This window comes from Nomascus leucogenys, chromosome 17, assembly GCF_006542625.1.
Source record: "Nomascus leucogenys isolate Asia chromosome 17, Asia_NLE_v1, whole genome shotgun sequence".
NCBI lineage: Eukaryota > Metazoa > Chordata > Mammalia > Primates > Hylobatidae > Nomascus > Nomascus leucogenys.
In genome coordinates this window covers 8,902,619-8,928,294 of record NC_044397.1, presented here as the reverse complement: position 1 = coordinate 8,928,294, position 25,676 = coordinate 8,902,619, and the positions used below count along the sequence as shown (strand labels likewise).

Below are 25,676 nucleotides of genomic sequence, written 5' to 3'. Positions count from 1 at the left end.
GGAGGAAGGCAACTTAGCCATCTGCAGAAGCTGTGGCTTTGCAAGTCCAAAGCTGACACCTCAAATACTAGCTTGCAAAGTCTGCAAATGGGCTGAAAGATAACCACATCTCCAGTTCCCTAGTTTTAATCTATCTCCTAGTTACCTATCTCCTAACCCACCTGTGCGGTGATTTTCACTATTATACCATAGTGTTGTTGTAGTGAACAAGATCAGTACCAATGCCTTAAGACTGGAGGGGGAGGGCATGAGTACAAGCAAGTCCAGCCACTCATCTGAAGAGGAGGGGAATTCATTATACACATGTGTATTGTCAGGACTCAGACCTCTTGGCTCATGGGGAGAAAGCACGCCTCTTTCCAATAAAGTACCCTACCAATTTTATTCCTTTTTAAAGTGACTGTTTTTTTCCAGGGGCTGTTATCTGTTATCTGCTGCTTCTGACTCTAGTGAGAAAATTCACATTACATTTTTTCACCTCCATTCTCTTTTACTATACCCTTCTAAATGAAAAAGCCAGGGAGAAAGGTTAAAAACTAGGTTTGACAGCCAAAGCAACAGCCAACCCATCGTCCGAAGCTCCAATCTATGAAGTTTTTGGAGCTCTGAGACTTATTCTGGATTCCCCATGCTGACACCCTTTGAACTGTATCTTCTATTGAGTCCTTGAGCTTCCAAAACTCAAAATAAATCCATCAAATACATTTTAATTAGGTTTGGTCACTGGGAAATGTCCTCTCCAGGTCCTGATTTTATTACTCTCCTTTCCTTTAAAACAAACTAACAAATGGCTGTAATAGTTTTCAGTACACACACCTCTGCACTTCAGGATTCCAGAAAGAACAGAAAGCTGTGTCCACGGAGAAATGGAACTTCATTACATTTTAAACAGGAAATATAAGAAAAACTGTTCATATCTGCATAAGATCTTGAAGCTAACTTCCAGAGCCCCAAATTTAGAGTTTCATGAGGAAGAATCTCCTTTTAGGGCATGGTTGAAAGATCTGAGAATGGAGTGATAGCTTACTACAACTGTGATGCCAACAGGGTTACCTGTTTAAAGCTTTCTCCTTTAAGCTTGGCTTGTGCTTATGAGATTCTGCTTAGAACATGTTCCTCATCCCTTATCAATTCAAGTTCCTTGCTATTTAAGATAAGCCCCAATTTCTCAGTCCTCTGAAGAAGCTGTTCTGGGTGCTGACTCCACAGGGAGGACAAGAGCTGGTTTCTCACCTGGACTGACTTTTCTTGATTGCTGGATATTAGCTTGCCAGCCTGAAGGAACTGAGAGCCCCTTGCCTAGGTGTTTCTTCACTTCAGAGTTGTTGCCACACACTGCCCAGTGTGATCATCTAATGATTGCCTGCAAAGCCAGCCTGGTCACACCTGCATGCATGATGCTTTCCATTGAAGTGCATCTTTTTTTTTTTTTTTTTTTTTTTGTGAGACAGAGTCTCCCTCTGTCACCCAGGCTGGAGTGCAGTGGCACAAGCTAGGCTCACTGCAACCTCTGCCTCCCAGGTTCACACAATTCTCCTGCCTCAGCCTCCCCAGTAGCTGGGATTACAAATGCATGCCACCACGCCTGACTAATTTTTGTATTTTTAGTAGAGACGGTGTTTCGCTATGTTGGCCAGGCTAATCTAGAACTCCTGACCTCAAATGATCCGCCTGCCTAGGCCTCCCAAAGTGCTGGGATTACAGGCTTAAGCCACCGTGCCTGACTTAAAGTGCATCTTAGAAGCAGTAGAAGGAACTGGTGTGTATGAAAGATACAGAAGATACATTTTGAGGATGAGAAGAACGTTGATATGGTTCGGCTGTGTCCCCATCCAAATTTCATCTTGCATTACAGCTCTCATGATTCCCAGGAGCCATGGGAGGGACCTGGTGGGAGGTAACTGAATCATGGGGGTGGGTCTCTTCCATACTGTTCTCGTGATAGTGAATAAGTCTCATGAGATCTGATGGTTTTAAAAAGAGGAGTTCCCCTGCCCCCTGTACACATTCTCTTGCCTGCCACCATGTAAGATGTGCCTTTCTCCTCTTTCACCTTTTGCCATGATTGAGGCGTCCCCAGCCATGTGGAACTGTGAGTCCATTAAACCCATCTTTCTTTATAAATTACCCAGTTCTTGGGTATGTCTTTATTAGCAGCATGAGAACAGACTAATACAAACATATAATGTTGTTTCAGTCCCCAAAATTCATCTCATCATTGTACATCATTGTACTAAAATCTGGGTTTGCATGGTGCCAAGGAAGGAAAGCTATTGGGAATCAGAAGATTAACAAAACGTGATTACAGAAAACTAATACTTTTCAGTCAAACGAAACATTTCAGATCTCAAAATGGATTTCTGGCCTGAAATTTCCAGGTTAGTAGTTCTGTATTTGTTTAATAAATCAAGTAACTCCTGAATTACCACTTCACTTAGGGTGTATAATAGTCTAAACATTAATTAAACTTGTAAAAGATGCAACATTATTCCTTTTAAAGTAAACTAACAATTGGGAGAAAACATTACTAAAGCATTTTGATGAGACCAGCAAAATTCTCTCTCTACTCCAGTGTCTCTATCCCCACCATTTCCAGGCAAGCCCAAGCCACCGTCCTCTCACTAGGGTGACTGCCACAGCCTCCTAACCACACTCCTTCCCTCCTCCCTACCCCTGTTAAAATTCTCCACCCAACCGCCAGAGTGAGCTTTGAAAAATATAAATCAGTGTATATCAAGACCCTGCTTACAATCTGCCAAATGGCTTAACACTGCACATAACAGCAAATCCAAACCTCTGATCTTGACCTGTAGTGGCCCTGCATAACTTGGACCCAGCCTATCTCTCTAACTTCATGTCATCTGCACACTCCAGCCACTGAGCATTCTTCTCAAACACCCCACAGTCTTCCCACCTCTGGGCCCTTGCACTAGATTTTCCCACTGCCTAGAATGCGCTCCCTTCCTCCTGATCTTGACAGGGCTAACTCTTTTTTGTTATTTAGATCTCAGCTTCAATATTGACTCCTCATCACATCACTCTATTTTACTTTTTTCATAGTACATATCCCTAGATAATATTTTATTATTTTCAATTGCCCATGCTTTGGTAGTAATAGCTAACATTTATTGAGCGTCAGGCATTATTCTAAGGGCTTTACATATATTAACTATCCTTTAGTCCCCATAACAACCTATTAAAGCAGGTATTATTATTATTATTATTAGATTAGATGGTCATTTAACTGATGCGGAAATTGAGGTACAAACAAGCTAAGTTACCTCCCCACAGGCACAAAGCTAGTGAGTAAAGAAGCCTGAACTTAGACCTGGCTCTAAAGACTGTTTAATTATTATGCCATATGCCAATAGAAAAAGTTCCAAGAGCCTTTCTGTCTTGTTCATCAGAGTATCTCCAGTGGGCAGAATGGCGCTCAATAAATGAGTAAATTTAATGTTGGCAATAACTTGTGTTAAATATTTTTATCATGCGGTCATAAAACACTGTGACAGTAATGTTTCATTAAGAGAAAGCTCGTTATGATTCAAATCATATTTTCTTTAAATAGATCTAATTTCTTTAATATAGAAAGCCTGGTCCTGTGATCACATTTATTCTGTTATTAACAGAATTCATCCGTTTTAGCAACTCTTAGCTTATAAGGTTCTCATTTCTCCAGTAAGATAAATTACCACTTATAAATGTACCATTCTCATGTAAAGAGGGTTAACAAATAAATTACATAAAACCATGCAAGGGTATGAGAGATGTCAATAAAATTCCTTAATTTTACATTAAATCTGGGATTTCAAAAATTGTCTATGGATTCTGACACACACGCACATATATAAGGCTTCACCTTAAAGACAGGTTCAGCTGTGGTCAGGTATCAAGATCTAAACATACAGTTTTTTGGTATTAAATAACCTGATCTTAGGTTGCTTCTTATCAGAATCTCTTAACTGAAATACAAAACAAAACCTTTCCTGACATCTATCATAGTTGCTGCTGTTAATTTAGTTCTTCAATTAAATGCTATATTAGCCTTTAGTGTTATTATTGATGGTATTTAGTTTTGTTTTGTTTTTTTTGGAGACAGAGTCTCGCTCTGTCACCCAGGCTGGGGTGCAGTGGCACGATCTCAGCTTACTGCAGCCTCAGCCTCTCTGGCTCAAGCAATCCTCCCACCTCAGTCTCCCAAGTAGCTGGGACTACAGGCACGCACCACCCCCGGCTGATTTTTGTATTTTCTGTAGAGACGGGGTTTCGCCATGTTGCTGAGGCTGGTCTCCAACTCCTGGGCTCAAGCAAACTGCCCACCTCAGCCTCCCAAAGTGCTAGGATTACAAATGTGAGCCACCGCGCCCAGCCGATACCTAGTTTTCTGATGTGATGATTATAAGTCTCTCCTGTAAGAAAACCTGCCCTTTCAGGCCTTAATTTAGAATCACAGACATCAAAAACTTTATGATATACCTTGGGGAAAAACTAGCCCAACTAACTCAGTTCACGCTTAAAGAAACTAAGACCTACAGAAGTTAGTGACCTGCTCAAGAACTCAGAGGCACATCTGAAATTCAAAAGAGAGGCTCCTCAATTCCCAGCCAACTCCTATTTCCAACACACTGTCAACAACGCTATGAATGTTTAATCACCACTCTACATGCTTGAGTCATGGAAGAAATGTTTTCCTGATAAACCAAATCAATTCAACACAATTTTATTGAGCAACTGCTATTTTATCAGTGTTGAACTCAATTCTTCTTTGGGAGGCAAGACCCAATTCAAAAGTTTCAACCACCTACTGGATTAAAGAGGTTACGTGAGGTTTTATTAACCCTTCAAAGAGTATCTGTGGTACCTGCCAATTTCTAAGGTTAGAGAACAACTTTAACTTTCTTTGTTAACTGCCCTGAGGGCCAAACTCTTTCCTTTTTGGAATCTTTTAGGTCAGTTCTCTACTATATCTTTTGAGACTGAGTCTCACTCTGTCACCCAGGCTGGAGTGCAATTACACAATCCTGACTCACTGCAACCTCCGCCTCCCGGGTTCAGGCAATTCTCCTGCCTCAGCCTCCTGAGTAGCTGGGACTACAGGCGTGCACCACCACACCCTGCTAATTGTTGTATTTATAGTAGAGACGAGGTTTCACCATTTTGGCCAGGATGGTCTCAATCTCTTGACCTCGTGATCCACCCACCTTGGCCTCTCAAAGTGCTGGAATTACAAGCGTGAGCCACCGCGCCCAGCCTCTACCATATCTTTAAGCCACACTGAGAATGTACTGTTTTCCTAAGGTGTAGTTTGGGAGCTTATAAGTTTGTTTTCTTTAATGATGAGTACCATAATGCTATTATCAGACTTTTTCCTCTTTTCCAAACCTGTTTTTATTTCCTTTGTAGTTTTTATTTAGAAAAGGTTCTTGTTAATTATGTACGGATTTATTGTGACCACATCAATGGGTTTATTGAGTTTTCATGAATCACTGCTCTCCTTGGCACAGGTCAGGGTGTGTTTGTAACCATCATTATATGTGTTATTTTTATTCCATGAACTATAGCATTGTTACTAATTACCACAGAGAGCTGGAACGGTGACCATTTTGGATAGTGCGCAAGACGGCGATAAGCCTTAGATACAAAAGCACAGGGCTTCTCCTAGTCTCCCATGCTTGGCTGCATAGTTATGGGTTGATCACTGAAGGTCACAGTCTCTCTGGAAAATACATGACAGGTTTCTACTTAAAAAAAATCCTCCGAGATATTTAGGAACAATGTTGCCTGTGCAGCATTTTATTTTTATTTACATTACTTTCATGGATTTGAAATTCATTAATTTATTGAGTCATATCAAAAAAAAATTTAGACAGTATAGTCAAATGGGGTCCTAGATTTGCCTCAGACCAAGTTACTTAAATTCTGACCCAGTTCCATAAAATACGCCTTCCTGTTTGCATTTCAGGAAAACAAAAAAAAAGTCTGAAAATGACTGAACTATTTGAAGCAAAGTGTTGTCCACAAATGACTTTGAACAATTCAAATTAAAGTTCTGTCATTTGCATTTTATCATATATTTTAATTAGAAAAAAGCTTTTTACTTGTTTAGTTATCTCTCTTTTTTTTTTTTTTTTTTTTTTTTTTTGAGACGCAGTCTCGCTCTGTTGCTAGGCTGGAGTGCAGTGGCGTGATCTCGGCTCACTGCAACCTCCACCTCCCGGGTTCAAGCAATTCTCCTGCCTCAACTTCCTGAGTAGCTGGGACTACAGGCGCGTGCCACCAGGCCCGGCTAATTTTTGTATTTTTAGTAGAGACGGGGGTTTCACCATGTTGGCCAGGATGGTCTCTATCTCCTGACCTCGTGATCCATCCGCCTCTGCCTCCCAAAGTCCTGGGATTACAGGCGTGAGCCACCGCACCCAGCCTAGTTATCTCTTTTCTAAGATTCCCCTTATAACTATTTCTGCATGTTAACAAACCTAAGAGCTAATTTAAAATAATCATGCAGGCCGGGCGCAGTGGCTCATGCCTGTAATCCCAGCACTTTGGGGGGCCGAGGTGGGTAGATCACCCGAGGTCAGGAGTTTGAGACCAGCCTGGCCAACATGGTGAAACGCCGTCTCTACTAATAATTTTTGTATTAGTTAGCCAGGCATCGTGGCAGGTGCCTATAATCCCAGCTACCTAGGAAGGCTGAGTCAGGGGAATTGCTTGAACCTGGGAGGCGGAGATTGCAGTGAGCCGAGATCATGCCACTACACTCCAGCCTGGGCAACAAGAGAAAACTCTGTCTCAAAAATTAATAAAATAATAATAATAATCATGCAGTTCCTCTGTCCCCTTTCTACATTTCCACCAACAGTGATCAGTTAATGTTTCCTGAGAAATCAATGCTCAATGAAGTAATCAAATAATATTAAGACATAGGGATGTCAGTGATCCTATTTTTCCTGAAAAAAGTATGACCTTGGCTGATATTTATTAATATCACAAATAATAGACCTGTCAAGACTATTTATATGTATAGTCACTATCAACGTAATGAGTAGGTGGATTCATGCATATGGGGATGTATATGCTGAAGCAGAACAACAACATTGTTTGATTTTATCAGAGTTGCTGGCATATTCCATAACATATTGCATAGTGAGACCATATCTGCATTTACAAAATATGAAATAAAGGTAAACAGAAGTTGTCTTAGTCTCCTATAGAATCTTACTTCTAGATCTATTAGCCAATTTCTAATAATAGTCACAGCATAAGAACCCTGAAGCATGCAGCACTGATTCCTGGGTAGACTTTTCTACTGAATGCTAGTACTTCCCACGACATTATGCACGCTGAGCATCGGAGTAGGAGTTAGAGATAGAAAGGGATTAGAAGGCCAGGCCCTGGGCCAATGGGAGTCTTCAATCTAGCAGGAGCTCTGGAGAGATAGCAAAGGATTAGAAGACTAGGCCCCTGACTTAGGGGAGCTTTCAGTCTAGCTGGGAAAAGACAAGATCCTCCATATCCTTGTCACATCTTAAGAAACATGGAGCCACACACATCAAACATATGTAATTTTTAAAAGTTGAAAATGTAATTGTTGAAGCAATTTGGTTGAAAGTATAATCTGAGCTGAATGGGATTGATTTTTTTTTAATTTCCTAAAGGAGATGGCTTTAAGTTGGTTATGGATGTGAATTATTATAATAGAGCAAAGGAACAAAAGAGATCTCCTTTCCTAAAATCCTGAGCATTCTTTGCATATTTTTGGCATCTACATGGGCTAGTACTATAATGTAACATCACATTTGCTTTATGTTGTATCCTAAATGAGACTTAAAGCTTCCTGAAGGCAGAGACTATATCTTCTATTTCTTTTTTTACTCCTCACCTGCACAAACACATTTAAGTACATGCGAAATATTTGTTGAGCTGACTTGAAATGAATGAAATGAATGAAAGAAAAGCATTCCAAACAGGAAGGAATGCCAGGGACTACTAATATATTAGATGACATTATTAAAATCTAAAATGTTCTAGACAGGCAGAAATTATTACCTGAATTAAATAAGGTAAAACCTAACAAGGATAACTGTAAAGTATCATATTTGGATCTACAAAAAAACAGCTCTAAAAGTAAATAATTGGAGAAATGCAGATTGACAGAAGTGGCAAATAGGAGAAAACAGTGTTAATATGGTCACCAAAAGAACAAAGGCCACTTAAGCCTGCACTACCAGAGGCCGAGAAGAGAGGAATAGTTTGGTTCTGGGTACGAGGCATTAAGATGGACACTAATGAACTGTGTCAAAGACCACTGACCAGATAAGTAGGATGACCTGCAACCATACTATACAGAAAGCGTTAAAAAAAACAGCCAGAGGTGGGGCATACAGGAAAAATTCAGCCTGAAAAAGATAAGACTATGAGAAATGATAGCTGTCAAAACCCTATCTTTTGCTTTGTTCTAGAGGAATAGCTGTGCTTCAGTTTACAGATTAGTTAACATAATTTCTAACATTTTCTCAGAAAAGAGCTTTGACACTTTATTACATGATGGCTATAATTAATGTCAGACTCTAAAGCAGAAATAAAAAATTCTATTTGATCATTTGGTTTCAAGCTGGACCTAAAATATGTTTTGGCATTGTTACTAACTGTTAGCAGCAAGTTCTGGAAACAGATACAGTCTTGATATGTGTTCTAAATATAAAACACATTGCATAAAGACTTGGAGATAAAAATATATACTGCTTATGCACACTCTTACTGCGCTATTTCCTGTCCTTATCAGCAATGAAAGTTTCTCTTGTTTTGCCCTTTCTTTGTTGTTCCAGGTGAACAAAATCTTTTTTCTTCCTTTTTTTCTCCTACATATCTATCTTCCTCTTTTTTTTTTTTTATCTTCTTTCCCACTAATACTTGTTTCATTAAACATTCCTAAGCACCTACCATGGGCCAAAAACTGTGCTAGGTTATAAGGATTCAAGAATATGCAAAACATAGCCACTGTCCTTAAGAAGCTTATAAAAGAAGAATGGCATGCAATTAAATTTTTATGCTAAAGGACGATATGGGCTGGGCATGAGGGCTCACACCTGTAATCCCAGCACTTTGGGAGGCTGAGGCGGGTGGATCAACTGAGGTCAGGAGTTCGAGATCAGTCTGGCCAACATAGAGAACTCTGTTTCTACTAACACTACAAAAATTAGCTGGGTGTGGTGGCTCATGCCTGCAATCCCAGCTACTCGGGAGGCTAAGGCAAGAGAATCTTTTGAACCCGGGAGGCAGAGGCTGTAGTGAGCAGAGATCACACCACTGCACTCCAGCCTGGGCAACAGAGTGAGACTCTGTCTCAAAAAAGAAAAAAGAAAGATATGTACACATTAGAGGTGTGTCCAAAGTACAGAAATGACATACAAATGGGTGTAGATGAGACAGCGATTCACTTTGAAGAAAGTGGTGTTTGGGAAAGGGATGCCCAAGACACAACAACAGGGCCCTGCCCACCAGTGCAAAGAAATGGGCTGTCATGGAAGTGGAAAATAGCACAGCACACTTAAGGAATGCCAGGCATTTTTTTTTTTTTTTACTTTATTTTATTTTATTTTATTTTTTATTTTTATTATTATACTTTAGGTTTTAGGGTACATGTGCACAATGTGCAGGTTTGTTACATATGTATCCATGTGCCATGTTGATTTCCTGCTCCCATTAACTCGTCATTTAGCATTAGGTACATCTCCTAATGCTATCCCTCCCCCCTCCCCCAACCCCACAACAGTCCCCGGAGTGTGATGTTCCCCTTCCTGTGTCCATGAGTTCTCATTATTCGATCATTTTTAAGAGAAAAGGCCCCCTTTACCTAGGAGAGTCAAATATTTTGGGAGGCAACTAAGCAGTCACATAACTGGATTGTTATTTTAACTAGGTATGTTCCGTATTTGAATTGGTATGCATGACACCAAAAAGTAGATGTTCAGGAATTTATCTATGGGCAAGATTAGGAAAAAAAGATTTAATTTTAAAATGCACCCAAGATATGGAAAACCATTTGGTGACAATTGCTATGATAGAAAACATGCTTCTCCAGGAAGAAATGTGTGAAATGCTTTCTAATAAGAACGATCACTGACAAAGTTAGCAACAAAAGGAAAATGGAAGATAGGATAGTATCCTCAGGTTCAGGTACAGCACCCTTGATGATTTTAAAAATATAATAGCATCCGGTCGGGTGCGGTGGCTCACACCTGTAATCCCAGCACTTTGGGAGGCCAAGGCAGGTGGATCACCTGAGGTCAGGAGTTCGAGACCACTCTGGCCAACATGGTGAAACCCCATCACTACTAAAAATACAAAAAATTAGCCGGACATGGTGGTGGGTGCCTGTAATCCCAGCCTGTAATCGGGAGGGTGAGGCAAGAGAATTGCTTGAATCCGGGAGGCGGAGGTTGCCATGAGCCGAGATCATGCCATTGCACTCCAGCGGGGGCAACAGGAGCGAACTCCATCTCAAACACACACACACACACACACACACACACACACACACACACACATACACATATATATAAAATAGCATTCTTCCAATGGAATGCAATTCAGGGGTAGAATGAAATGCATTACTAAGCCATGAAAAGACATGGAGGAACTTAAATGCATATTACCACGTGAAAGAAGCCAGTCTGCAAAAGCTACTTACTTATTGTATGATTCCAACTGTATGACACTAAAAAAGGCAAAACTATAGAGACAGGTTAAAAAAAGAATCTGTGGTTGCCAGGGGCTGAGGAAAAGAGAAGGGAAAGAGAGATGAACAGGTGGTGTACGGGGGATTTTTAGGGTAATGAAACTACTCTTTATGATTCTGTAATGGTGGATACATGGCATTATGATAAAACCCATAGAACTGCACAACACAAAGAGTGAGCCTTGTGTAAACTATGGAGGTTATTTCATAACAACGTATCAATATTGGTTCATCAATTACATCAAACATCACACAAATGCAAGATGTAAATAACAGGAGAAAGTGGGAGATGGTGGGAGGAGAATATAAGAAACTATACATTCTGCTCCATTTTTCTGTAAACTTAAAATTGCTCAAAGGAATAAAGTATTAATTTTAAGACATATACATAAAAGTAATAATGTCACATGCATTTCTACTCTTTAGAAGATAATTATGCGACCTCCTTTTTCCACTAGCATTTATCTGGTAAGGCAAACTTCACTAAAAGTCTAAGAACATCAAATCCCTAAACAGATAGTACCTTACTCTTTGCAGAGCCTCTGAGATATGTGATTCAGCGATTTCTAGTAATTCATTAACATAGGACCACTGAGGCACAATAAATTAACTGTATCTGAGAATGATACAAAGACTCTTTAGTGACAATGAAATGAAAACTCAGGTGTCCTAAGTTAAACTGCCCCCCCACCCCCGGCCCCTTCTCAGACCCCAGTGCACTGCAGAAGCCATTGTATCTATCGTTAGAAAATTAATACTTGGGTGAAATGAGGTTCATACACTCAAGTTTTCTTTGATGGAAAGGAGATTTCAGCAAATCTCTCAATAAAATATATAACCATGTGTTTGCCATCCCTGCAAAAGCATGATTCCTTTCATTACTAAATCTTTTCCCTATGTGTGGGTGGTTGTACATGTGTCAGAAATAAATCCCCACAAAAACAACTGAGAAAAATCATGTATAAAATCAGAGTCAAACCATGTACACAGGTTTCATTCTGAGCTTTAGTATCTCAGTGTAGCTACAAATAACAGTAATTAGTCATACAACCAAGCTTAGTCAACTTTGTGAGCTGGACCAACCATTATCTCCAACTGATCTAGTAGGAATGAAAACCACTTCTTTGGGCCTCAGCAGCAGTAAATCAAAAATTAGAGTAAATGGAGATCCAGGTAAGATTAGAACACCATCTGCTATGTCAAAAGATAGGCTATTTTTAGAGAAAGCAAGATGAATTTCAACTTATGGAATGCAAAAGTAATCCATCCAATCAATGGCGATATAATGAAGAATACGGAACATTCAATTGTTGACACAGGGCTTGCCTTTGTTTAGGGTCCATAAAATTTAATAACTTCCCCACTCTGTGGCTTTAAATGGAGAACTTCTTCAAAATAAGAGTTACTCCTATTAAACTTAATTATTTGCCTGTGGCTGCTGTGGCAGAGTATGTCTACCAAACAGGTGGCTCTTAATAAAGGAATGGTTCTGTAGTAAAAAGTAGATGCTCTAGTGTTTTATTATGGTTGCTTTAACTTTCTGGTTTATTAGTATTAATTGCTGAAGTTTTCCTTTTAACCTTTCTTAAGGCATTCCTCCCTCCTGTGAGTTAAGAGCTGCTCTGCTAAAATAAATGTTCATATATAATTGGCACATTACGAAGCTTCTGGTTTCAAGAACTTGACTCGGTGGACTTGATAGAAACTTGGTTATAAGGGACATTTTAAAATGAACTACATCAAACTCTACTGGGTTTGAATCCTCCGGACAGACCTTGAGTAATCAAATGGGGTTTTTCCACTGGCAATTTCTAGATTTTGTAGTAGTGATAAAATAATTTTTAATAATTTTATTGTTAAACTAATGCTTATTCTCCTGACCTTGGAATATTATAGTTCAGCCACTGAAAGTCATAAAACTGGAGACATCTTCAATAGTCCTGTACAGTTGAGTAAGTGAAAAGTGTTAATATTTACATATTTTGAAATAAGAGATTCAAGACTATTTTCCTAAGCAGAAGAAAAAAATAACCTTACAGAAAGATTAACTCTGTCCTATGTTAACAACAACAACAAACAAAAACCCCGTAAATGCAGAGAAAAATCTTTCATACAATCTATAGTGGCAAGCAGGGAGAGGTGGCTCATGTCTGTAATCCCAGCACTTTGGGAGGCCAAGGCAAGAGGATCACTTGAGACCAGGAGTTCGAGACCAGCCCAGGCAACATAGTGAGATCCTGTCCCTACGAAAAATATTGGCCTGGCAAAGTGGTACAGGCCTTTAGTCCCAGCTACTCAGGAGGCTGAGATGGGGGAAATTGTTTAAGCTCAGGAATTCAAGGCTGCAGTGAGCTATGATGACGCCTCTGCATCCCATCCTGGGCAATAGAGCAAGACCCTGTCTCTTAAAAAAAAAAAATCTATAGTGACCTCTTTCAGAGTAACTGAGGAAGCCAACATCTATGAATAAGATGCGTCTTACCTGTGCATCTTTAACTAACATATCCTAAGTCTCTAAGAAACCTCCAGAAAGCACCAGAAAGGTATAAATCCCTTCTACCTCATTATGCCAAAGAGTGGTACAGACTTAGGTTAATTTAAGCTACTTCACTCAAATGAGTGGGATAGTGGAGGAGTTATTTGCAGTGAAAAAAAAAAAACCTGTGTAAGCTCTCTAGGAGACTCATACCCTGACCCACAAGTCAAACAATCAGCCTCAATAAAGAGTTGTGCTTCTTTCCATAGTAGGATAATTGTATAAAATACATTTTGAAAGTCAGCAATTATTTATTTACATAGTATTTTGTAATGACTTCCAGAAATGTAATTATAATCTTTGTGTCAAGCCTCACAAGTGCTTTGAAGATCAAAACTGCCATGGATGATACGATTGCAATTATAAAGACATGCAGTGGTTCAGATCATATAAGGCTTGCTGGTCCTTGCCTTGTCACACCTTGCCCTTGACTAGAATCAATGAGAAATAACTTTGGCCACCTCTATGTAGTGAATAATCTTTTAGAAACATGTAGGATGAAGTAAGATAATGTATAAAATCACCTGGGGATAGGAGTGCTACTTAAATACAGACTATTATATGATGAGGCCATACTTATCAAAGTAAGTATGGTAGGAAAGAAGGTGTCTTCTGCACTGTAACATCACTAGACTGGTTTCTGAGACTAGTGCTGACTTTTATAATTCAACTGAATATGATTCAAACTCATTACCATAACGTACACCTGTTAGTCAATTACACGGCAATAACTTCTCAGTTACAAACTTATATGTGTTCTTGTTGTTCCATTACAATATTTAAGGCTACCCAATGTTAAGGAAATATTTCCTGAATCATTGTATTGTACCTCTGAACTTGAAGACATCTAGTATCATATCTTTCTCTGCAGTAAACTAAGGATTGTAGGTAACATACCTTTATCATTTTATCTTATTTTGTTTATACCTTGCTTCCAAAAATGGTCTGAGGAAAACTACAGGACTATCTAATATAATATCACTGTGATTATTGTCATTTATTAACTTCTAGAATTGTAGCCATGCTTGAAAATTACTCAGAATAAAGGATACTAATAAAGAAAGGTGAAATATTGGATTCTCTGAAGGTCTTTAGGTAGATTAAATCATGGTCTTTCTTTGGAATGGTCTTTTAGGAGAAAATGGAATTTCTTTAGGAATAGTTCTTTCTGGTGGATCTTTCTGGTTGTTTTTATTCCTATGATCCCTTGGAACACAGCATTAGCATGCCTAGTTAATTTAAGTGTAACTCAGCACTTTCTATTGTCTGACATAATTGAACCGTTATTTTCTCTTAATGCCTTATTGACTTTTTTGTGAATGGTTCCCAATTGCTTTCTGCTCTGTAAATATTTATTTTAAATCTACAGAATAATAATAATATGGGAAACATTTGAGGAGTTCTATGTGCTAGGTACTGCATTAAGTGCTTTGTGAATGTCATGTGGGTATTAACTTATTTAGATAATCAAAGGGCTTTGTTTTAAATATGCCCTGTGGTGATCTATTTTGTGAAGGAAAAGTCCCCTTTAAAAGTTTAGATTTTTATCTAATCTAATTTGACTCACTTAACAAGACCTACCTGCCAATTACATATGGATATACAATTTTTACAAAACAATTTTAGCTTCATAATATCAGCTACAATCTATTTGGCACATATCATGTGCCAGACCAGTTCTAAACACTTTATATAAAGTATCTCACTTAATCCTCACACCAACCCTGAAGATGAGTATTGTATGCCTATTTTACAAATAATAAAACTAAGTTTCAGAGAAGTAAGAAGTTGCCTGATATCTGTATGAGCTGGCATAAAAACCTGGGTCCGAACATCCAATCCTACTGTGAAGTGAAGAATTTCATTCTTTCTCACCCAAAATCATATGAGAATATTTTGTGTATCCCTTTAGATATGGAGATGAAAATTGATCGATGCACACAAAAACATAAACTGTTCTGGAAAGCATCTCAAGAAGAGACCACAGGACTGCCTGTAAACAGGGATAGAGGTTAATATTTTTAGCTGTCCGTGTTATGTGGAAACAGCATTATTTGGCACAGAGCATTACGAAGACTAAAGGCACAGGAATGGACTCAATCCAAAGGACTTTATTTACTAAAGCACATAAACAAAAAAAAACCCCAAATTAACAAACCCCTCATGCTTAAGTCTCACATGTAGGACCCTCTAGGTCATGGACTTAGACACTGGCTCTAGATGTCGAGAGGAATCATAAGATATAAATTGTCTAACTTGGTACCTGGGAACCTATGAGACAGGCTCCCCCAAGAAGGCTCCCAGAACTAGTCCCCAGGGAATTAGAAATGGTGCACACTCCGATGACATGGTCCCTGAGTCCACCAGGCAGTGCTTGGGTGTGCAGGCACAGCCCCGCAGCCCAGGGCAAGGTCAGGTGAGTCACGGCTCCTCCAGTTCCCTGACAGTCCACGTCTGGTTGTTTCTTCCTGTTTCCCTACCTACATGCTGACAAGAGGGATTTTCTGTTCTCTTTACTGTTTATACAGAACCTCCCACCCTGGCACCATGTTACTTTACCAGTAACAACTCCAGAAATGTTAAGGGTTGGAGGAAAAAACTGGACTAAACTCAGTATAAACCAGTTTAAACCAGAGGCTCACTCCTACCTTTGGCCTAAGATAGACATATGGCTGGAAAATTAACCAGTTTTTGCTCCTGCCTCCTTCTCTGTGAAATGGGAAAGGTACTGTTTTGCGGAAATGTTTTAAGTAACCCTCAGTAAAGTAACTTGAAATAATCTGGCTGTTTTCCATTACACATGTACATGATAAACAATGATGACTACTCGTTTATGCAGCGTTTTTCCAATGTTATTTTCAATGGCTTTCCTGGTGAACTCACAGGAATATACCTCAGTAGGAAACTGCTGTAGATAAGTGTCTCTAATGCTACCATCACTCCCTGCGGTTTTTTTCCTGTAGGTACTGCTAGAGAAAAAACAGCAAAATCTGCTTCAGCCACAGTGGGTTGGGCAGATGGAAGCCCCAGGGGACCCCAAACAGAAGCAAGTTTGCATAAGTCTATTCTGCCAAAGTGTCCTTTTGGCCCTATGTAAAACAAAACAGACTCTCAGTATGAAATGCAGAAGGAATAACCAGAACTAACTCAACACCATCATCATTAGCTTTTAATCCCGCATCAGCCTTCGTTATCCCCACTGTGCCTTACTCATCCTTTCCCGTATCTTTAACTAATGTTTGCCTAAAGGCGACGGTGATCCCAGGCAAGGGAAGTGATAACTAAAATTCTATACTCTATACAATTCCCCAATACATACTATGTGATTCGTAAAAATGATAACAGGAGTCATAATGAAAAGTGGTAACATGGTTTTCCAAAAAACCTTGCAATTCTCCCTCCACCCCTCTTCTTTCCCTACTCACCCCCATGGGAGTCCATCTGCTGCAGAAAATGTGAGGCACTAGGACCAGAGAGCCCTTTCCTGCTATTTGCTTGAGAAACAAAGCCTTCCCTCCTCCCAAGTTGAAAGAAATAAAGGAGTCTGAACTAATCAAAACCCGCAAGCCTGCTGGTGGAGCTTCAGCTTGTCAGTGATGCAACTCAGCGGAGTGAGTAACGGCTTCGAGCTTTGCAGAAAATGAGAGAGGGAGAGAAACAGAGACAGAAACACAAAGAGAAAGAAAGAAAGGCATTAACCTGGCCAGGAGTCAAACAGGTGCAGGGGCCCGAACGCTGAGAAGAGTATCTGGCAAACGTGGGATCCAATGGGGTGTGTGCCTCTGTGGACGTACGTCATTGAATGGGGACAATGTTTGCAGTTCATATGTCAGGGTGGACTGAGAAGTTTCTTTTCTTATTCACGGGACTCATATAGTCAGCTAAGGGCCTTTAACTTTTCTCTACTTGTCAGTTTGGAGTTTTTGTGAACACTTTCTGGCTGTCTGTGATGAATTCTCCAGGATAGAGGGGCAGCCAGGTCATTTGTCACACACACTCCCCCCATGGGCCACACATTTCTGTGGTGCCTTTGGAACAGAGGAATTGTGAGCACTGGGCTGCCAGGCTGCAAGTGACAGCAGCATGCATTATGTTTCACAGAAAGGCTGCCTCCTTCTTGAGTTAGCCACTCAGAGGCCACACATTGCCTTTTAGACTTTTCTAGGCCTCACAGCACTTCAAATGAGTAGTTTCTGACAAAGATCCTAAGTTTGCAGGTGCTCTCTCTTGGAACTGACTAGCTTGGACTCCTGGGACTTATATGCCTTTAGGAATGGAGGGCTGTGCCATCAATCTGGTTTATAGGCAGATGTTAGGAAAAGAAAGGAACACAAGCAGAGGAAGGCCTGGCATAGTACCCTCAGGAAAAGGCCCTAGTTATGAGACAGTGCCCACCAAATGGGATACAATTCAGCAGGACACTAACTGGGTGGCATTAAATACCATCTTAAAAGTATGCCATCTCTAGCGGATTTTCAGTCTCTTGACTTAAAATGTTCCAGTGTTTGATAACCCCATAATTCAGAAGATTTAATTTGCCAGTTGTCATTCCCTTGCCCACATGCCTCTAATAGAGAGTCACTGTGAGCATGGATGAGACAGCCTCAGCCCATCCCACTCCCCCCGACCCCTGTGCAGGGATGGATTTTTAGTTAAAGCACGGTCTTTACCTGAAATGCGCCTAGGCACATCGGTGATGGCAGGAAGCCCAGTGCCCCGTGTGGAAGACAGTGGGGTGGTAGAGTGGATGGACGGGGACGTCATCTGGCTCAGGTAGGAGGGGTAAGACTGGTCATAAGACCACGGCGGGGAAGACTGTGCCTGCCTGGGGTCTGGGAAAAAGAAGAAGAAAAATCTTTAGTATAGCAACCATTGCAGCCTTAGAAACATGCAACCCAAAACTTAGAAAGTAAAAAGCAGAAAAACAGAGAGAGAAAAAGAAATGGCTCATATATATATAATATATAAGGAATGGCTATTTATCTCTTATAACCCCATCCTTTTGGGCCTTGAATAGCACAAAGCGTTCTAGACTTTGAGTCTCAATGAAAGCAACAAAATGGATGATGCATAAGGACTATTTGTCTCTCTCTTCTAAATATTTCTATTTGGAAAGTCTAATAGTCATTTAGAAAACAATCTGCTTTGGTTATCTTTGCAAAGTGGAATTATATTTATTTTCTCTATCTCTAAAATTCTTCCAGTGAACATGGATAACTTTTTTTTAAGTTAGAATATTTTCTGAACAATTAACTTGGTTAAGGACTATGTAGACTGTGCCTTTCGCTGCTGCATATCCAGCTACTTACTATCTTTCAGACATGCTTTTTGGTTTTAAAGTGCATGATTCCATGATTTCATCTCAGGGCACTTTCTTTTCAGGCAGGTCAATGGAATGGCCCTTTCTAGCATGGGGTGAAGGGAATAAGGGCAGGAATGAGAATGGAGGGGCAGCACGTAAGATGAACAGGAAGGAGGGGAGTCAGTTACGTTACTCTCATGCTAAAGCTAAACCAGAAAATAACCCGGAAGAAAAAGATAAAAATTTTATTTCAAAGTCAACTACCATTAAGAGTTGAAAAGTTTCATCACCAGCCAGTTTCAATGTTAAGCACCATAGTTTCTGACAGTAAGAAAATGGCCCAAAACAGGAGAACAGGGAAATGTTTTTAATCCTATTGGAATCTGTTTAGAAGACGTCACATGTCTGGAATTTGGCCTAGTGTTACCTACTGTCACTGTAATAATAAAACTAATGGGCAGTCAGCTGTTTAGGGTTAATTGCTGAACATTAACAATATTTTTTGATGTATCTCTAGGAGTTTCTTGGAGGTACAAACTCAAGGCCACATAGATTTATTAAAAGACCTTCTGCTTACGTGCAGAAAAAAAGGTAAATGTGCTGTATGTTTCCAAAGCAAAAAGGTATGTATTTCAAACTCTTTTGCTCTTACTTGAGGGCTAATCAAACAAAATCATAACCAAATTTCTCTTAACATGTTTTTATGCTAATTTTTAAATTACGTTAATTTTTAAAATTCTAATAGACCAGGCTGTTCACAAGATAGCTTGGTATCTTAGAATATGCATGGACTTTGGAATGTTCAGAATTAGGTCCAAGTTCTGAGACTTCTACTTTCTGTGTAACCTTGACTTAATTACTGAGTCACTCTGAGCCTCAGTTTCCTCATCTGTAAAAGGTGAGGAAGGAGGGGCAGCAATAATACCTGAATCACAAGGATATGAAAATTACATGAGAAAACGATTAAGAGAAAACTAGCACAAAAGACACTTAATAGGCATTAATTATTTTACATATATATATTTAAAAAAAACTCTGGGTGACATAGGGATAGTTCCATGTTTCAAACATATCTGAACTGGAGTTAATACACTTGCAATAGGTCTCAAATTATCCCCACACATCACCTACTATTCTTTGAAAATAAAAACTATTAATATACTTGAACAGTTAATTCAGGTTTATTTCTAAAAGTAAAAATGAGTATAATAAGATGTGGATTTTTAGATGATTCCTATGTTAAAACTTCTCAGTTTTTCTATACAGTCAAAGCAGTTTAGTTCAGCTATTTCTTGTTTATTTGTTCAATTCAGAAACAATTTATTTAAAGATTGTTTAAATAGGACATACTTCCTTGAGTCAAAATAATTAAACACATCTGGATATTTATCTGATGTTTACTGACATTGACATATACAGAAAAATATCATCCAATTCAATTTTAAGGAACATTTACCTGAGTTTGCAATTTGAATAAAAAAGTAGTACTATAAATGGTTAACAAACTTTTCCTTCAGAAATCTAAAGGATAATTGATCATTAAAGTAATGGGCTTCTGTGCCTTAAAATTCTCAAGGCTGAGATTGTAGAGATTGGCAACATTTCAAATCTGAGTGACTGGTCCTTGTTACATATCTGATATTGACATACTTCCTTGCCTTACACCATTAATGTAATTCAGCATTCAGAGAAACGGTAAATGATCTTCAGATGGAAAAAGATTCATTCCTTACAGCACAGGAAAGCAGTCTCGCAAGGGCAAAGTCCTTCTCTCAAGCAACATTTTCAAAAGACAAAGAGGTTGAGAACCACATAGCTAAATAAGTTGGGTACACAGGACTGAAATTTGGATTTGAGTTCTCATCTAACTTCCCCAGATGACTTCCTGAGCAAGCAGTTTAACCTATACCATTCCTCTCCTGTAACAAGTCATCCGTCTAGGGCCCCCTGCCTAAAAACGAGAACAAATACAAAGAAATGTAAAAAATGACGAAAAGGAATGAGGGTACTCAACCTGGATGTAAGACACAGTCTTACAGTTCTCCTTGTGCAGAAAGGCGGCTCAGTACAGTGGGAAACAAGTGGGCTTTCTAGTGACAGGATCTGAGTTGGCGTGCCAGCTCCGTTATTGATAAGCTGTAAGACCTCATCTGGGTTAGCTAACTCTGAATCTCAGTTTCCTCATCTGGAAAATGAGGCAGCATAATACAGAAAAGTGAATATAGCAAAGTGGTCATGCATCCTGGCTGTGCAGACAAGCCTGGGCTTCAGTTACACCTCCCTGCTGTGCTGAGCAAATCACTTAAACTTTTAGGCCTTGGTGGCTCATCTATAAAATGGGAATAATGATACTTATTAGGGTTTTTGTGAGGATTACATGAACTAGGCCATATCTAATATGGTACCTGGCACTCTTAGCACATATTAAGTATATAATAAATACAAGGGCTATCTATATAATGAATACAATAATAACTACTCTCATTTTTGGAAAATGAGATGAGATAATGCAAGTAAAAGCATTTTGATAACTATAAAGTACTACAGGAAAACTATTTTGACTCTCTTTAGGAGCTCACTTGGTGAAGGCCCTGCCTGAGCCTTGTGACCTAGGCTGTGTTTCTCAATGTTACTGAGCTTTAATTTCCTCATCTGCAAAATGGAGATGATAATACTATCTCAAAGAGTTGAATCCTCAGACTGAAGATTAAATAATATATGGTAAATGGAAAATCATCATTATTAAAAATAAATACTAAAATATGACTCTATGCTATCTAGGGTAGCTGGGTTTGTCTCACGTTATTATTCTCAAAGACTTCCAAGATCAGATTCAGCATAACTAAGTACAATGCCTTGCACACAATACTCAATAAACAACTACTGAATGAACCTTTCAGGGTGGCTTGAGTGAATAATAAAATATTAAAATTAAGTCATAATTAGTAATTCTCTAATTTCTCCTTAAGCTACCAAAGAGGTTTATATCGTGAGGTTTTAGGTTTTACATCCTGATTGCCAGAATATATACTAGAAAAGTCTATTAAAGGATAGTTTTGCTTTTAATGGAGGCCTTTCCAAATATCCAAGATTAGGAAAAATAACTTCTCACTATCCCTAAACAAGTCAGAAGATCTATCTTTGTCTTTTTGTCTCTCAGAGGATAGGCTAGAGTCAAGCCAGTCTCTTTCAAGGTCACTGTCCTAAGAGTCTATGATAATGACTTAAAGAAAGAGTTACTAAAGAAAAATAAAATAGGCCGGGCGCAGTGGCTCACACCTGTAATCCCACCACTTTGGAAGGCCAAGGCAGGCAGACCACCTGAGGTTAGGAGCTCAAGACCAGCCTTACCAACATGGAGAAAGCCTGTCTCTACTAAAAATAAAAAATTAGCTGGGCATAGTGGTGCATGCCTGTAATCCCAGCTACTCAGGAGGCTGAGGCAGGAGAATCGCTTGAACCCGAGAGGCGGAGGTTGCGGTGAGCCGAGATCACGCCATTGCACTCCAGCCCGGGCAACAAGAGCAAAACTGCATCTCAAAAAAAAAAAAAAAAAAGGAAATATAAGAACTGCCATATGGGGTTATGGGGTTCACTAGATCTAGTATAAAAAAAATTTTTTAAAAGGATAGGAACCTTTTAAACAAAAGCAATGGTCTCCAAACACCCCCATGCCTTCTCTAATACCTTGTGAATGAGTGATTACCAATCCAAGCTCCACCATTTCCAGACTGTGTGATTGGACAAATTACGTATCTAAGATTAAAGTTTCCTCATCTATAAAATGGGGGTAAGTAAGAATACCTCCTTCATAAAGTTGTCTGATGATTAAATGAGATAATATAATATAGAGTTTAGCATATGGAAAGAACCTAATAAATGTTTCCCACAGTTAAAGACTCTACCTTACTGAACCTTCATTTTATATTTGTTTCTAGCCCTTGACCTCTTTTTCTGGCAGAGTACAATTTTTAGGAGTGCTTCCTGTAGTGTGTAGTTCACAATTTGGAGCATATATGTCCGTGTTAGTCATGTTGATATCCTTTTACAATGGCTTAACCTTAATCATGTTCTTTCTTAAGTTTTGGTTTCTTCCCAGAGAAATCCTAATTTTGTAAGTGTATTTTCAAATACTGTATACTTTAACCTTTTCAATCTTTTAGTGGGGAAAAAAATGGCTGTAAAATATCTTCACTTCCTAAATGCGCAATCACCAAGAAAATATAATCCTGTCATAAATACATGATTACAACATATTTGCTTTTTATGGACAATTATTAGTGCTTATAGTAGAGGAAAGTCACCTTAACCTGATCTCATAAACAATTTCTGAACTCAACTTCCTGAAGAAACCTGAGACTTCTGAGATTTACTCTCAAATTGGATGAGTCAGAACAGGTGATAGATGTTTTTCAGGCATCATCAGTCAATCCTAAAGTTACTAATAGGAAAGATACAAGGCCTATCTCTGAGACAAACCTAGTAATTAACGACAAACAAGAAACTGTCTTTATCTCAGCCTCAGGTCCTACAGAGCAAGGATAATCCATCCGTCACTCTGCCTCACCCAGAGTTATACTGGATGGTGTGTCTTTTCAAATCTGCAGAAACATGGAGGGAAGAACCATGTCCTAACACTCCAGCATAAACACAAATATCCTCGACTTTTAATCATGGCCTTGAGGTGACACCTTGGCTGACTGCAGTTATAGGTCAGCCAGAGTGTCACCTCAAGGCCATAAACTATCTACAAGTTTTCAGGGGCTAAATCAATGCTATCTCACAGAAAGTTTCCAAAAAAAAAAAAAATGAAAACTGTTGCCAGGCACGGTGGCTCAGGCCTGGAATCCCAGTACTTTGGAAGGCCAAGGTGGGTGGACCACTTGAGCCCAGGAGTTGGAGACCAGCCTGGGTAACAGGCTTTTGTAGAGATGGTGAAACCCCACCTCTACAAAAAAATACAAAAATTATCCGGGTGCGGTGACACATGCCTGTGGTCCCAGCTACTCTAGAGGCTGAGGTGGCAGGATCATTTGAGCCTGGGAGGCACTGAGTCACGCCACTGTACTCCAGCCTGGGCGACAGAGCGAGACTTTGTCTCAACAACAACAACAACAAAACTGTTGATGAACTTTAAATATTTTTATGTTTTTTAAAAACTATAATTCATTCTTTTTATATGGCAATCTTCAGAAACAGTATCAATATTATACTATATATTATATATATTTATATACATTAATATTTATATATAATAATATATATTATATATTAATAATTATATAATAATATATAATATATTATTTATATATAATTATATATAATATATTAATTACTATATTAGAGAAATTCAACAAATTGACATACGTTTTTATATGGATATAATATATGAGCAACCCTCTGGTGTTGGGTTTTTATGCACACACTCTTGAGTGCTTGGGAAATCTGAGGCACTACATATCACTAAAAATGACTCCACTCTTACTTCTCCACCAACTTCTCCCCTGCCACCTAAAATAGGGGGTCTTGGAGGGAAGTGGTAATCAAATCTGACCTGTAACATAACCTTGAGAGAGAAAATCAGGTCTTTCCTATCTGATGGGTCTGCTGTACTCACAGACAGGATGTGATTAATCAAAATGACTATATGCGAGAGAAGAGAACGAAGCAGAGGACCAGGGCTGCTCCTGCGGACCCTGAGGATGAACCCAGGGAGAAAGGGGTCCCCGGGGCCGAGAAAGCACACTAAGAACCACCACCAGGAATAAAGGGAAGGCTATTTATTGGACCCCTCAGATCTGCAACAACACATTTTCAGAAGCAATCATGGTTTCCTCCATGAGTGTAGACCAAATCTAGCTATTAAGAGTTCAGGTTAATTTCTCTTTTTCTGTCTAAGGTAGAAGCCACTGAAAGCCATAAAAAGGAACCACTCATCTGACATAAGGAATCCCTTCAGCATGTGTTTCAACTGAGGCAAAGTCTGTCACAAGCATGGAATTGTGTTTTTAAAAACGCTCTAAGATGGAAAGGAACCGTGGAGCACCAATGTCAGAATCGATTTTATAAGTTCTCCTTCTAGGGTGGTGTTCCTTCAGCTTAGACTTCTTAGAGAGTGGTTGCATCTGCTTTCCATTCTATAAACCACAAAACATAAAAGTACAGAAGGCAAAACTGTACCCGGGGGTGCTCAAAAATGCTAATTGGGAGAGGGGTGGTTCATCTGTCTCAAGTTGTCTTTCATCAGGCAAAAATGGAGACAACCCTTTATGTAAACCTGTGGAGATGAGGAAAGCAAACAGTCTTCTTTGAGCAGGACCACAGCTTCTGAAGTACAATCACTGGTATGGGGAACAAAAAGGGGGTGGCTGTGTACTTCCTACACTGATATATAAAGAGTCATGGGCTCTAGGAGTCTCCATACTTTCAAATGACTAAAAAGCCAAATTTCGCATCTGCATAATTGAACCCTAAACACTTGGAGTCATATTGAGAAGGGAGGAAGGCAGACAAGGAAAAAAAAAAAAAGACACCCCGGGAAAATGAACTGACTCTGGGAAAACATGTCCAATTCTCTTCTGAATGAGTAAGTTTGAGTGGGGGCAGCAGAGCAGGCAGAGAGCTTTCTGAAAGCCCAAAGGTATGCTGGAAACAAGGCAGCTGCTATTAGCAAGGCTCCTTTTGTAAACACTTTGGTTAAACATGTGTGGGTGTGAAGGAGGATCTGCTTTCCTAGGAATTGCTCACAACAAGGCACACCAGGGACAGGGTGCTGAACTTCATGCAGACGGGAGGAAACAAGTCAATGGGAGCAAAGCCTGAACCCGCACAAAAGGCTATTTCCTGTTCCTGCGGCCAGCAGGCTTCTGTGTAACAGGACACCATGACAGCCAGTGATTCTGCCAAAGCTGTCTGCAGGGAGTACCTGCCATACTGGGGCAGCAAGGTATAATCAAAGATCCTCACAATCCCACCCCTTATTCTCCACCCATTTTCCCCCAATCGGTACTCAAATCAGGCTGTGTAAACCTCAAATATTTCTTGAGAAAACTGGGGTGTCAAAAATGATGTACAGAGTCTACTGGCTTAGAACCATGCCT

At 39.5% G+C, this 25,676-nt stretch overlaps 1 protein-coding gene across 6 annotated transcripts in view; it reads right to left on the bottom strand.

The window, feature by feature from the left end:
* Positions 1-25,676, bottom strand: part of RUNX2 (RUNX family transcription factor 2) — a 225,183-nt gene that overhangs the window by 20,889 nt on the left and 178,618 nt on the right. For 4 of the 6 annotated variants that reach the window (XM_030797565.1, XM_030797566.1, XM_030797564.1 and 1 more), the window contains one exon: positions 17,945-18,106. The exons of the other annotated variants lie outside the window; for them this stretch is intronic. In XM_030797565.1, the coding sequence (XP_030653425.1) occupies positions 17,945-18,106 (162 nt within the window). The remainder of the gene's footprint in view (positions 1-17,944; positions 18,107-25,676) is intronic. 6 annotated transcript variants of the gene reach the window in all.